The sequence below is a fragment of the Propithecus coquereli genome, unplaced genomic scaffold, assembly GCF_000956105.1.
Source record: "Propithecus coquereli isolate 6110/MARCELLA unplaced genomic scaffold, Pcoq_1.0 Scaffold95, whole genome shotgun sequence".
Classification (NCBI taxonomy): Eukaryota; Metazoa; Chordata; class Mammalia; order Primates; family Indriidae; genus Propithecus; species Propithecus coquereli.
This window is the reverse complement of record NW_012155840.1, coordinates 7721674-7734362: the sequence shown is the minus strand read 5'-3', so window position 1 is coordinate 7734362 and position 12689 is coordinate 7721674. Positions and strand designations below refer to the sequence as shown.

At 36.1% G+C, this 12689-nt stretch overlaps 1 protein-coding gene across 1 annotated transcript in view; it reads right to left on the bottom strand.

Annotated features, from left to right (window-relative positions):
• FOCAD (focadhesin) overlaps nucleotides 1-12689 on the bottom strand; it is a 255124-nt gene that overhangs the window by 203554 nt on the left and 38881 nt on the right. The window contains exons 5-7 of the mRNA XM_012665049.1: nucleotides 10794-10895; nucleotides 3608-3812; nucleotides 311-517 (exon numbers count right to left, since the gene is read on the bottom strand). Coding sequence (XP_012520503.1) covers nucleotides 311-517; nucleotides 3608-3812; nucleotides 10794-10895 — 514 coding nt within the window. The remainder of the gene's footprint in view (nucleotides 1-310; nucleotides 518-3607; nucleotides 3813-10793; nucleotides 10896-12689) is intronic.

Here is a 12689-nt window from a genome sequence, read left to right as displayed (position 1 = left end):
CCAGAGTGCACCTTATTATCCATGTATTCATTAGGGCCTGACATATAGTAAATGTTCAATACTTGTGTTCTGCATGAATAAATAAATTAAAAAACTACAGTGGTAGATCCTTAATTGATGCTATAAGCAGTATTTTAATGATTCATTTTTCTAATAAATGATATTACTAATAGTACATTTGTTGTATGATCTAATGGTATTAGATCAAAATACCTCTGATATACAATGAACTGAATGAGCGTATCCACCCAGTTACTGAAAGACCCACTTAAATGATAACTGACACATTAAAATTTCTTACTATCCTTACCTCTTTTAGAAGTTCGACACTGTGCTCTAAAAGGTGAATTAAAGATGAACATTCCCCAGTTATCTTTAAGCTAACTTCACAGACACACAGCAGCTGAAGGGTCAGCTTGGTAAGCTGAATTTTCCAGAAAACAGGATGACGCAAAAGGCTTAAATATACTTCTTCAATAAACAGCATCACTTCCGTTGTCTGTATCAAATCTTTTATCTGTTTAAAAAGTCATTATATGATATTAAAATAATGTACAAATCAAAGGATAATTTTGAGCTATACGAGAAACTTTTAACAATAAAATATTAAAGGAGATGAAGTTATATAAGTCAATAGAGTTAAACTACAAAACTCTGCCTTCTTTTGTCACTAACCAAAATACAATTTGCTACTGTTTTTGTTACTGCTGGCTGGCACGAATTCTTTTATTTTTCTAGCTTCTCTGAGTGCAGATGTCTTAAGACAAATTACATGACAGTGCCAATGTGTTGAAGGAAATTGATTAAGGCTGCTTTTGAGTTCTCCAAATGAACCTTTACATTTCCAACATAGATACCTGGTAGTCAAGGGTCATCATGTTATTCTAACATGCTACCAAGCCCTTCATCTGCAAGATACTTGCTCAGACAGCCTTCACTGAGAGCATTATTTCCACACTTGGCACATGTAATAAAAGACTATATTCAAATGGTAGGGTGTCTTCTCAACAGGCTAATGTATTAATATTAGGAAGGACTTGGGTGCTCTTGAAAATCCCAATTCAATTCAAACCCAGCTGTTCTGATCAAAATTCTGGAGTTGGTATTAAGGATATGGCCCTGCTCACAGACACACTGGCATTTCCCAGAGATCACAAACAATGAACCATCTGCTTCAATCAGGAGCCTTGTGTCTGTTAAATTCATCAAGAGGAAAGCCTACAGTTGACCAGCTGTACCTTTTACCAGGGGTTATCACCATAATAACCCAAATGACTGTAAGTTACACATGGAAAGAAAAATTAGTTCTTAGCAAACAAGAGAAAAGTAGATATTAAAAGATCAAAGGGAAGAAATAGTAGAATATATTAAATTATAAAACTTAAATGTAAACACAGTTCATCACCTAAATTTTGTTCTTTGGCAAACACACAGTAGGACAGTCAAAAGGCCACCAAGAAGAGACAGATTTAAAACAAAATAAAGCCTAATGTTTGACAACATATTTCCTTGAGTACATTTTTTGCACATACTTGAAATTTTCCATAAGAAAAAAAAAAAATCCAAAAGACAACTTCAGCAAGCCAGCATCAAAGGCTCTCTAATGTTTAACATTATCAAAATTCTAAACTAGAATCATTTTGAAGTAATTCTCTATCTTTGTGTAAAAATAGACCATGGGTAATGGATAATATATGAGATGACAAGAGTCACAATTAAAACAAAAAAGACGATTCTACAAACATAAAATAGAAGAGCAACCAGGGTAAGAAAATGGAATTTCACTGACCACTCTCAAATCACTGATCAAGAGGGTGGCATGGCCATTTCTTAAACAAAATTTTTTTAATTTAAATGTGTTTCTTTCTCAGTGCCTAGTACAGGTCACACCACATCTACAGCACTGTGTACAGCTTCAAGAAGAACATTTCATAGTAGCACATTTTAAGCACCAATAAACTAGAGAATTCCTAGCAAAACACAGTGAAAAGCCTGGAAACCATTTCACATGGAGAAGTAACGAAAGTGATGAAGGAAAAAAAACGAGGGAGGAGGAAATAATGGAAAGGAAGGAAGAAAAACAAGACAAGACAGGGTAAAGATGGAGTTTTTTAAAAGTTTATTTTGTTCTGAGAAGAACAGAAACCAATGGGCAATTAGAAAAACGAAGGTCGATAAGAAGTACTTGCTTAAAAAAAATAGTTGCCTTACGAATAGTTGCCTCTATCACTAAAATATTCAATTAGTTGTGGGACAGTCATCTTTTAGAGAGTATAAGAAATACCTGCTGTAATGAGTGGGGAACTGGATTACACTGCCTCTAAGAACCCCTTCCAAATCTCAGATTCTTCATTCTAATAAAGCTTATTTGTTAAAGTGATTAAATGTATATATGTCACCAGTTCCTCTAGTTCCAGATGATGTATCCTTTTCTCACATATCTCGGTTATATTAACAAGCCACAGACTGCCAGAAATAATCCACAGAGCTCATTTCTAAAAGTATTTAGGCTTGTCTACAGATTCACGAAGATGACAGCAAACATTTCCAAAGAGCACAGACCAGGGTAATACAGGCATGGTGTGAAAAAATGTACCCTAGTTCAAAATGTTCTGCCTATACACTGCTTTACTGCCCAAACAAAAGTTTTGGAAAAGCCACAGGAGAATTCATTTTATTTAAATTTTCTCTGCCTTGTTATAGGAAAGCTCATTTATGAGTTGCAAGGTAAAGATGTACTCTAGTCACTCCTTGCTAACACGAACTTAAAACAAGTCGTCTATGAACCCAAGTGATCACTTTGAAATATATTCACAGACTCCCTCCGCCAGCTAAGCAGCATGGTGCTCAGAATCCAGGCAAACGGCAAACCTCGATTATGCGAAGGGATAGCCAGATAAATGAATCATTAAAATCACAACACACTGGTAACTGGAATTTTTTTTAATCTGCAACTGCAGAGACATTAGCTTGGATTTCTCCCTCCCCTGAACTCCCACAGCATTTTATCTACACCTTTCATCCATCTACTTAAAATTGTAAGAATTTATATACAGTACTTACCCTAACTCATTTACTATGCTATAGGCTTCTGAAGAGCAGGATCCCTCAGGGCTATGCATACGTTGTCAGGGGACATGTGGAAACTGGAAGCTAGCCAGTACTAGCAGCCCAGGCTTCGTATGCTCAGAGCTGTATCTACCCAGAGACACACCTTTTCTTAATTTGCACAAAGAGGTCTTCTTTTTTTTTTTTTTTCTTATTACTCTTCCAGTGTCTAGCACAAAGAGAAACTCAACTCAAAAATCTTTTCCCTGATAAATCTTTTTTAAACAAAGGAAAGTTTTCATTCCTACTAATCCCAAAATGAACTATGTTGATTTATAGTCTCTGTGAATTTAGGTAACATAGTATACATTAATATTAAATCTAGATTTTGTTCCTTTATCTTCTCCAAAAGATCACAAGCATTTCTAGAGCCAGGATCATGTCTGAATCACATAGGTTGCCGAATCACAGAGGTTCTGGAGCCACTTTATGTATGACATGATAAGCAACACTTTCTGATGCCAATGCTATACTAGTGAAGGGGGATAAAATACCCTACCTGCAAACACGGAACCATGTTGCAACACAGTTGAAGTATCTGCTGTTCCAATATTGATGGTTGCTCTTTGTCACAAAGAACCCGGGGTTGAAGCAAGACTTTCAGCAGGGCTAGTCGGAGGTTAGCATATTCTTGTAACTGGGATGGTTCACAATATAGATACCACAGAAATGGTGCCATTATTTGAATACATGAAACTTCTGACCTGTAAGTCATATAATACATTAGCCAATCACTGAGTTAAACACACTATCAAGCAGGTAAGTAGCAAATAGCAACTTATTGTTCATAGCATATCATAAACTATCATACCATCGAATGTAACCTCTTTTTATGATTCTTCTACTTCACTATGACCTAACTAGCTCTTCACCAAACAGTTCTTTGTGCACTGGGGAAATGACTCAACACCTGAAGATCATAAGCTAGACGCTCGGGACAATGAGAATCTCTATTTGCACATTAGAATAGCATCTACATCTCCAGGACCAGTATTCAGTGAACATCAGAATCATCTGAAAACCTATTTAGAATTATAGATGTTAGGATCTACTCTTTCAGGAGTATGACATAGGCATGCATTTTTGGAAACACTCTACAGGTGACGATCTATATAAAACAAATCCATACAAACATTGTAAGATGATTATGATGATAGTTAACATTTACTTGTTAACTTGTTAACACTTACAGTGTACAAATTACTGCACTGTCTTTAAACTCATTTTATCCTCACTACAACCTTATGAAATAAAAAATATTATCATCCCATTACACAGACACAGAAACTGACAGACAGAGAAGTAAAGTAATTTGGCAAGGCCCTCTTCTTAAGCATTTCTTACTCAAAGAAGGAATACCATACAAATCTTTCATATCTATTTAGATTTCATTATATCCCAGTAATTCCTAGTCCAAAGACACTAAAATGTCAACATGACCTTCAAAACTAAAAATATGATCATGTCATTAACCAGCTTAAAACAGTTCACCCATAAGATAAAGTATTTAGCCCAATTCACAAATCCACCATAATTTGGCTTTTGCTTATCTTCCCAGCCTCATTTCTTGCTCTCTTCTTCACTCTCCACTAAACTACACTAAACTTTCAGGTCTTCAAGCCATCTGGGCTTTCTTCTCACTTGGTATTACCTCTATCTATAATATTCTCCCCCTTTCCTGTTCCTTCCCCTGCCTAATTTCTATCATCCTTCAGTTCTCTGCTTCGAAATGACCTCCTGAGGTCCTTCCTTCACAACTAGCCTTGATCAGATCTCCAACACCTGCTTCCATGATATAATACCTTTATTGTCACTACATATTTAATATCTGTATCCCCTGCCAGACCATAAGCCAAATGAGGGCATGGAACATGGATTTCTGTTTACTTGTAAGTCACCAATAACTGTATACACTAAGTCTTCAAACAGATGCTCAATCATTTGATTAATCCAGCTACACTAAGTTATAGTTTTATAACTAGCATGAATCAATTGTCATAATTTTATTTTAATGTTTTTCACATTTATTACACATAAAAAAAATGATTACATAAGACACAAAGATGAACCAGGCATTATCTACGCTCAGGAAGCATATAGTCTGACAGGGACAGTTAGTTCTCCTCCTGAACTAGAGGACAGAAAGTGAAAACTGCCAAAAGAAGGATATAAAGTACAATTACTTCGTGGAAGAAATGGCAATTGAATTATGGCTGGCAACATAATTTAATAATACCATACATTCCACAGCAATGTGATTTCAAAATGCCATTAACATTAATAAAAATGTTAAAGCTACCAAATCAATAAAATTTAATTTTATTCATTCATTCAGTTATTCACTTGGCAAAATTTATTGACCACCTACTGTATACCAGTCGCTCATCTACGTGCTGGAAACAAAGCAGGAAACTAAAACAGATTAAGTTCCTGCTCTCATGGAGCTCACAGCCTGGAGGAAATTTTCTTATCATAAGCTCAAGCACTTACAATCTATGAAAATCAAAAGGAGGACTTTTAAGTTCATGGTTATTACTGAAACATATTTTTATCACACCATCCACTGTAGGAAACTAAGAAAAACTTCATAGATGTAGGAATCAGATGAGGTATGTATGGGTTAGAATATGAGGCAAAAGTAGTTTCTAGAAAAGAGATTTAAGAAACATTTCTTCCCCATCTCAGTCCAGTAATGTATTCCCTAAAGAATAAATACTATCCAGGTGTCAACAGCATCCATGGAGAGCTTATCAGCTTTCTTCTACTTTGAGATGCTGAAGGTGAAACATAGGGTCACTTAAAGAAATACATTTATACAATGCCATTATGATTTGACATCAAGAGCATGATGATGAGCTTCCTTAAGTATAATATACTGTTTAAAAATCTCCTTGGCTTAATCTATCCTGGTTTTAGATCCTGCATTTCCTATGTGGTATCTGATGACTATCACTTCAGTGGGGTATGAAATTGCCAGGGCTTAAGGAGAAAAGGAATATAATAAAACAGATGATCTGAAATCCCAAAGTGATTAAAAATGTTACCAATTGACAATATATCTACACAAAAATCTGTTATATTTACGTTCACCACTAAGGGAGTAGTAGTAGAAAAAGACCTAGATTAAGAGTCAAAAACCTGAGGCTTTAGGCCCAATTTCACCACTAGCTAGCCATGAATCCTTAAGTCATTTAATGTTGCTCTCCTTAGTTCATTCATCTGAAAAATTATGTCACAGACTGGTAACCTTAAAGTATCCAGGCCTAAAGTCTATGATATCATTATCAATTTAAATAATTCTCAGTTCCTGAAAGGTCAACATGAAGTCTTAACATCACAGGACTTCAATTAATGAATGCAGAACTTAATTATAAAATAGTGCCCAAAAAAGCTAGCATGAAGATATACCGTCATTTTAGGACATCTAAATACTATTAAAAATGAACATAGTTATTTTAATCAATAATTCCCAGACAGAACCAGAATACAAGCTATCCTCACAACATTTTGCTCCCTTCCCATAGTTGTGAATCACTACTCATATTCTTATTAAATCACCAACCTGCCTTTATTACCTTCTAAACAATTTAACTACTAAGTTAACTGAATCTAAAATCACATCTCAGGAAACTAACAGTCTGCTGAAAAATGCAAACAGAATTACCAGATTTATCAATTTCATCCTGCAGAAAATAATCCCATGGTACAAAAGTAGAAATGAGGCAATTATTCTTTGCTCATATATATAAAATAATTTAGAACTTCCAAATGGCTCTAGATAGCAAACTCCAACACCTGAGAATTTAAGTGAAAGGAAGGAGATGAAAGCTTATCAGTAAATAAAGCAAACTCAATTAATAATCTTTTTTCCTTATGAATATCTGGACCAATTTTATTAAAATAACTACTTCCAAGTCCCAATATAATACACTTTAGAGATAAAAATAACCTACAGTAAATTTACTGTTTGTTGACTAAATAAAGCATCGGAAAAGAGATGCATTCTCAAGAATTACCCTAAAAACAAGCTTAACAAAAAATTTGGCTCAGCAGCAACAGGAGCATCTTTTATAAAGTATCCCAATCTATTTAGCAACAGAGAAATTTCATTGTAAACAAACAAATATGGCTTTTTGTTTGTTTCTGACAGAGTTGAACAAAGGCTTATTGAATAAATATTAATGTCCTCCTACCTTTGAAAATGCAATCCTAGGTGAAGGAAAAGAGGAAGGTAACGATGATCATTTTGAACTGCTCATTCAAATGTTACATAGATTTTTCTCACTGGCAGCTGATTACAAGGTGCTGTGGACTGAATATGTGTTCCCCCAAATTCATATGTTGAAATCCTACTCTCCAAAGTGATAGAATTAGGAGGTAGAACCGTTGGGTGGTGACTGGGTCGTGAGGGTGGAGCCCTCATGAATGGGATTAGTGCCCTTATAAAAAGGGCGGGCCTAAGAGAAGTCCCTTGCCCCTCTGTCATATGAGGACACAAGGAAAAGATGGCCCTCAGAGAATCAGAAACTGGGCCCTCACCAGATACCAAATAGGCCAACACCTTGATCTTGGACTTCCCAGCTTCCAGGAGTGTGATTAATAAATTTCAGTTGTTTATAAAGCCATCCAGTCTACAGTATTTGTTAGAACAGTCCAAACTGACTAAAATACAAGATTCTTTATGTCTCTTTAAAAGTTCCTGCAGCAGTACATCCTACCTAGAAATTCCATCTAAAACTCAAGTAATGAACTCAGAATGGTGCTCAAAGAAACTGTATGTACAGGATAGTATAAAACCTTCAAGAGCAAGAAAATATGAATGTAGCTACTACGGTGAATATAACTCAGGCATTACCCAGGATAATGGTATTTTATGACCTTGTGTGACAATACCAAGTATGTAGTGATATTACATATTGTAAGGCACTCTACAACCCACTCCCTGGGCCCTGCCAACCCAAGGGCCTCATTTATAGAAATTCAACATTTATAAAGCACCTGGAAATGTACCAGGTATTATTAATACAAAGAATGAGATACAGCCCCTGCCCTCAAGGAGGTTTCACAGTTCATAGAGAAGAGTAATTATAAGACTTGTAAGTGTAATGATGTTAAACAACACAACTGCAAGTTATTATGGGAGCACACAAGAGAGACACTGAATTCAGCTTATAGTAAGTAAAGATTTCCTAGGGCAGAGAGTGCCTAAACAGATCTTTAACAATGCAGACAAAAACATACACTGGGGAAAAGAATCCCTATTCAATAAATGGTGTTGGGAAAATTGGATAGCCACATGTAGAAAATGAAACAGGCTCTGCACCTCTCACCTCTCACAAAAATCAACTCGAGATGGATAACAGACTTAAACCTAAAGCATGAACCTATAAGAATTCTAGAAGAAAACGTTGGAAAAACTCTTATAGGCCTATGTAAAGAATTTATGAAGACCCCAAAAGCAGTAACAGCAACAACAAAAATTAATGGGACCTGATCAAATTAAAAACTTCTACACAGCCAAAGAAACTACCACTAGAGTGAACAACCTACAGAATGGGAGAAAATATCCGCATGCTATAGATCCGATAAAGGGCTGATAACTAGAATCTAAACAGAACTCAAGAAAATCAGCAAGAAAAAAAAAATCAAACAACCCCATTAAAAAGTGGGCAAAGAACTAAAGGACACGGGGAGCACTGTAGAGGGGAAGGGCATGCCTCTAACTCTCGCTTGGGTGAGGCAAAGACATAAAATGTAACCATAATGTTTGTACCCTCATAATACCCTGAAATAAAAAAAAAAAAGTGGGCAAAGGACACAAACAGAAATTTTTCAAAATAAGACAGATTAATGGCCAAGAAACACATGAAAAAATGCTCAACATCTCTAATCATCAGGGAAATCCAAATCAAAACCACAATGAAATATCACTTAATTCCAGTGAGAAGGGCTCAGAAAGTCCCAAAACAACAATTGTTGGCAGAGATGTGGAGAGACAGGAACACTCATACACTGCCGGTGGGTCTGCAAACTAGTCCAACCTCTATGGAAGGTAGTATAGAGATACCTTAAACAACTAAAAGTAGAACTACCATTTGATTCAGTAAACTCACTACTAGGTATTTATCCAAAGGAAAAAAAGACATTCTATAAAAAAGACACCTGTACTCGAATGTTTATAGCAGCATAATTCACAATTGCAAAGATGGGGAAGCAACCCAAGTGGCCATCAATACATGAGTGGATTAATAAAATGTGGTATATGTATACCATGGAGTACTACTCAGCCATAAAAAAAATGATGAACTACCTATTGTATTATCCTGGATGGAGGTGGAGCCCATTCTTCTAAGTGAAGTATCACAAGAATGGAAAAACAAACACCACATGTATTCACAATTAAATTGGTACTAATTGATCACCACTAATGTGCACATATGGGAAGTAACATTCATAGGGTGTCAAATAAGTGGGAGTGAGGAGGAAGGGATGGGTAAATCCACACCTAATGATGCGGTACATGCTGTCTGAGGGTTGGGCATGCTTGTCGGGCAGTGCAAAAGCAATTTACATAACCAAAGTGTTTGTACCCCCGTAATACTCTGAAATAAAAAATAAAAATTTAAAACATAATAGAGAAATTAGGAAGGAAGGAAGGAGGGTAAAATTCAAGAGAGTAAAGTAGATACCAATAAGCAAAAGCACAGAAAGAAAGGAACAGCACTGCTTCCTGTGTGCAACCAAAAGCAAGTCAGTGTACTGCAAAAGTATACATTGTGAGATGTAGATAAAAATAGATAAAACTGGTGAGACAGGTAGGAACATATCAATATACAGAGTCCAGCCTGACATATTAGACTTTATCCTGTAGTCTGGGGAGTTTCAAACTGTTTCAGAAAGCAAATCTTTTTGTCTACCAACAGAAAGAGCTTCCATAAAATATCAACAAGTAAGTGCTATGAAAACAGAGCTGAAGGGGTAGGGATACCTTAGCCTATGCACTGCAAGGGCAGTTTGAAAACCACAGCCATGGAGATTTAAGTAAGGGAGTGATACAGTAAGATGTGCTCTTTTGATGTATCATTCTGATGGATGTTTAGAGAATAGATTTCCAGAGGACAAGATTGGAGGCAGAGCTGCCAGTGAGGAACAGGTTGGCAACAGCCACAGCAAGAGACAATGAGGACCTGAACCAGCACCACAGTAGTAAGGATAGGGGATGAACTGAGAGCAGCTTTCAGGACCATCAGGAGGCCTTGGTGAAGCTAAACTAACTGCACATATGGTGGTTATCCGGTCCCACTTGGCAGTACTACTTGATCCCAATTGGCAAGTTTCTAATCAAGAGATTAACTCACTAACCAATTTCCAGGGGAAAGAACCTATACCCTTGTATGTAATTTGTAGAAATTTACTGAAGATTTCTAATCAACTTTCCTAACCATTAACCAATATTTAACTTCTTTCATAACAGCTTTTCTCATATTCAATATTTCAATCAATAAATCTGGCAGATTTTTTTCTCTTACTATTAAAAAGAAAATAGAAAATTGCAACCCACTCTAGGACATTTCTTTTCTTCAGGAGAAAACATTATAGTCAAAGCAGGTAGGAAAAAAAAAAAAAACTAGCTCTAAAATTAGCATGTACCATTTTGTCTCCATATTTATTTTATTTTACATTACCTTTCAGGGCATTGCTGGAAAAAAGCTGTCAGTTGCTGTAAAAGTACTGGCCAGCAATCAGGTCTGTGTTCAAGCACAGTGATCAAAGGCTGAGGATGATTTCTGAAAAACATAGAAAATCATAAGGGAAGCTGTCGTTTCAGGACTACACATTCTCAATACCCAAATACAGCAGCAAAAAAGCCAACACCTTCTAGAGACTTTTTTCAGGATTCACAATTGTCACAAAATCATCACTTGCTGCACTTGTTGCAGTGTTGGTTCATTAGAACTGACTTTTCTTTCCCCCTTTACATAACTTTTTGGCAGAAAAGAAATTGAACCCTGGAGTCTCAGAGACACAAATTTGAGGACAGACTCTACCATTTAACAGCTCTCTGCGTTTGGCCAAGCTCCTGAATCCAGTAGCTCTCATTTCAATCCCCTTGATTCCTCCCCTTCCGGAAGTAACAGGCCACCTCTTCCTCCTGTTGCTCTCTTTCCAAGCCTGGAAGGTTCCAGTTCCTCTAACATTGCTCCAGCTTGTAAGCACTGTCTCTCCCTCTCTGTTCCCACTTACTCCACTATTCTCATTGTATAGGTCTGTATTCCCCCAGCACATTTAAGATGAGGGGAAAGAATATACTCCCCCCATCTCAAACAACAAACTATCCCAGACAGAAAATGCATAAAATTTCTGTTAAAAGAGGATGAATCTTTTTATCTGGGCTACTTCCATTAAGATATCTAAAATGACTATGTCAAACCTAAGATCTGAAATCTTCGACTCTCAAAGAATTGGGCTTTAATAATGAAAAAAAAGAACAACTACAAATTGCTTTAAATAGTTCAAAAAGCCTAATAGTAACTGTAAATTGATCAACTTTTTAAACTATGAATTACTACACGAAGTCTTTAGTTATAATTGATGTGGATTTTTCCTTCAAGAAAATTTCTAAATAAAATTTAAAATGCTCATATAAAAAATTCAAATACAGAAATATCAATCTTTTCAGCATAAAAGGAACCATATACATAATGCTATTCTTTAATGTTAATTTTTTAACCCAATAATATATCTCTAGCAATGATTTTTTTTTTTTTTTTAAAGATCAGATCACTTACACCCAAATGATTTTTTTAAGACTACTTTCTTGGTGGTTCTCAAAGCCTCAAAGTGTGATCGCTGTACCAGCAACATCAGCATCACCTGGGAACTGGTTATAAATGCAAATTCTCAGGTCTCAGCCCAGACCTAATAACAGCCCTGCAGGAAATTCCAATGCCCTGCTATAAAGCAGTGGTTTTCAACCTTGGGTGCATATTAGGTTTTCTATGAAGCTCTTAACAACACCAACGCCCAGGTCTCAGTGATCTTAGAGGTGCCAGGAATGGAGTTTATGCATTAGCAATTTTTTAAAACTCCACAGGTAATTTTTAACATGTTGCCAAAGTTCAGAACCCCTGAAAGTAAAAACTACTGAAGAGGGAGCTGAGGGATGGGAAATTCTCTTTTTCTTTAAAAACAGAAAAGTACAGTAGATATATCATATTGAAACACTCAATATGACACTCAGAGAGGTAAAACACCTCTCTGACACTACCGCACAGTTTCTAGGTATTCTAACACCGTCTTGTTATTCCTTTTCAACCTCACCTAATCTATCATGCACTAACTTCACATGCTGGCAGCCCCCTGTTTGTTAAAGCACAAGCTATTTCTGACAGATCAGATTGCTATCATTGCTAAGGGATCGCTCCAAGCAACTTTTTATGCCAAAACTCAAAAAATCACATCAAAATCATGTTTCCAAATTCCAAATCCTTTGGCAGTCAAATCTATCTAGAATTTACTTTCACTCTGGTTGCCACAAATATTAAGAAACAAATAACACAAATCCTAAAAACCTCTCAACT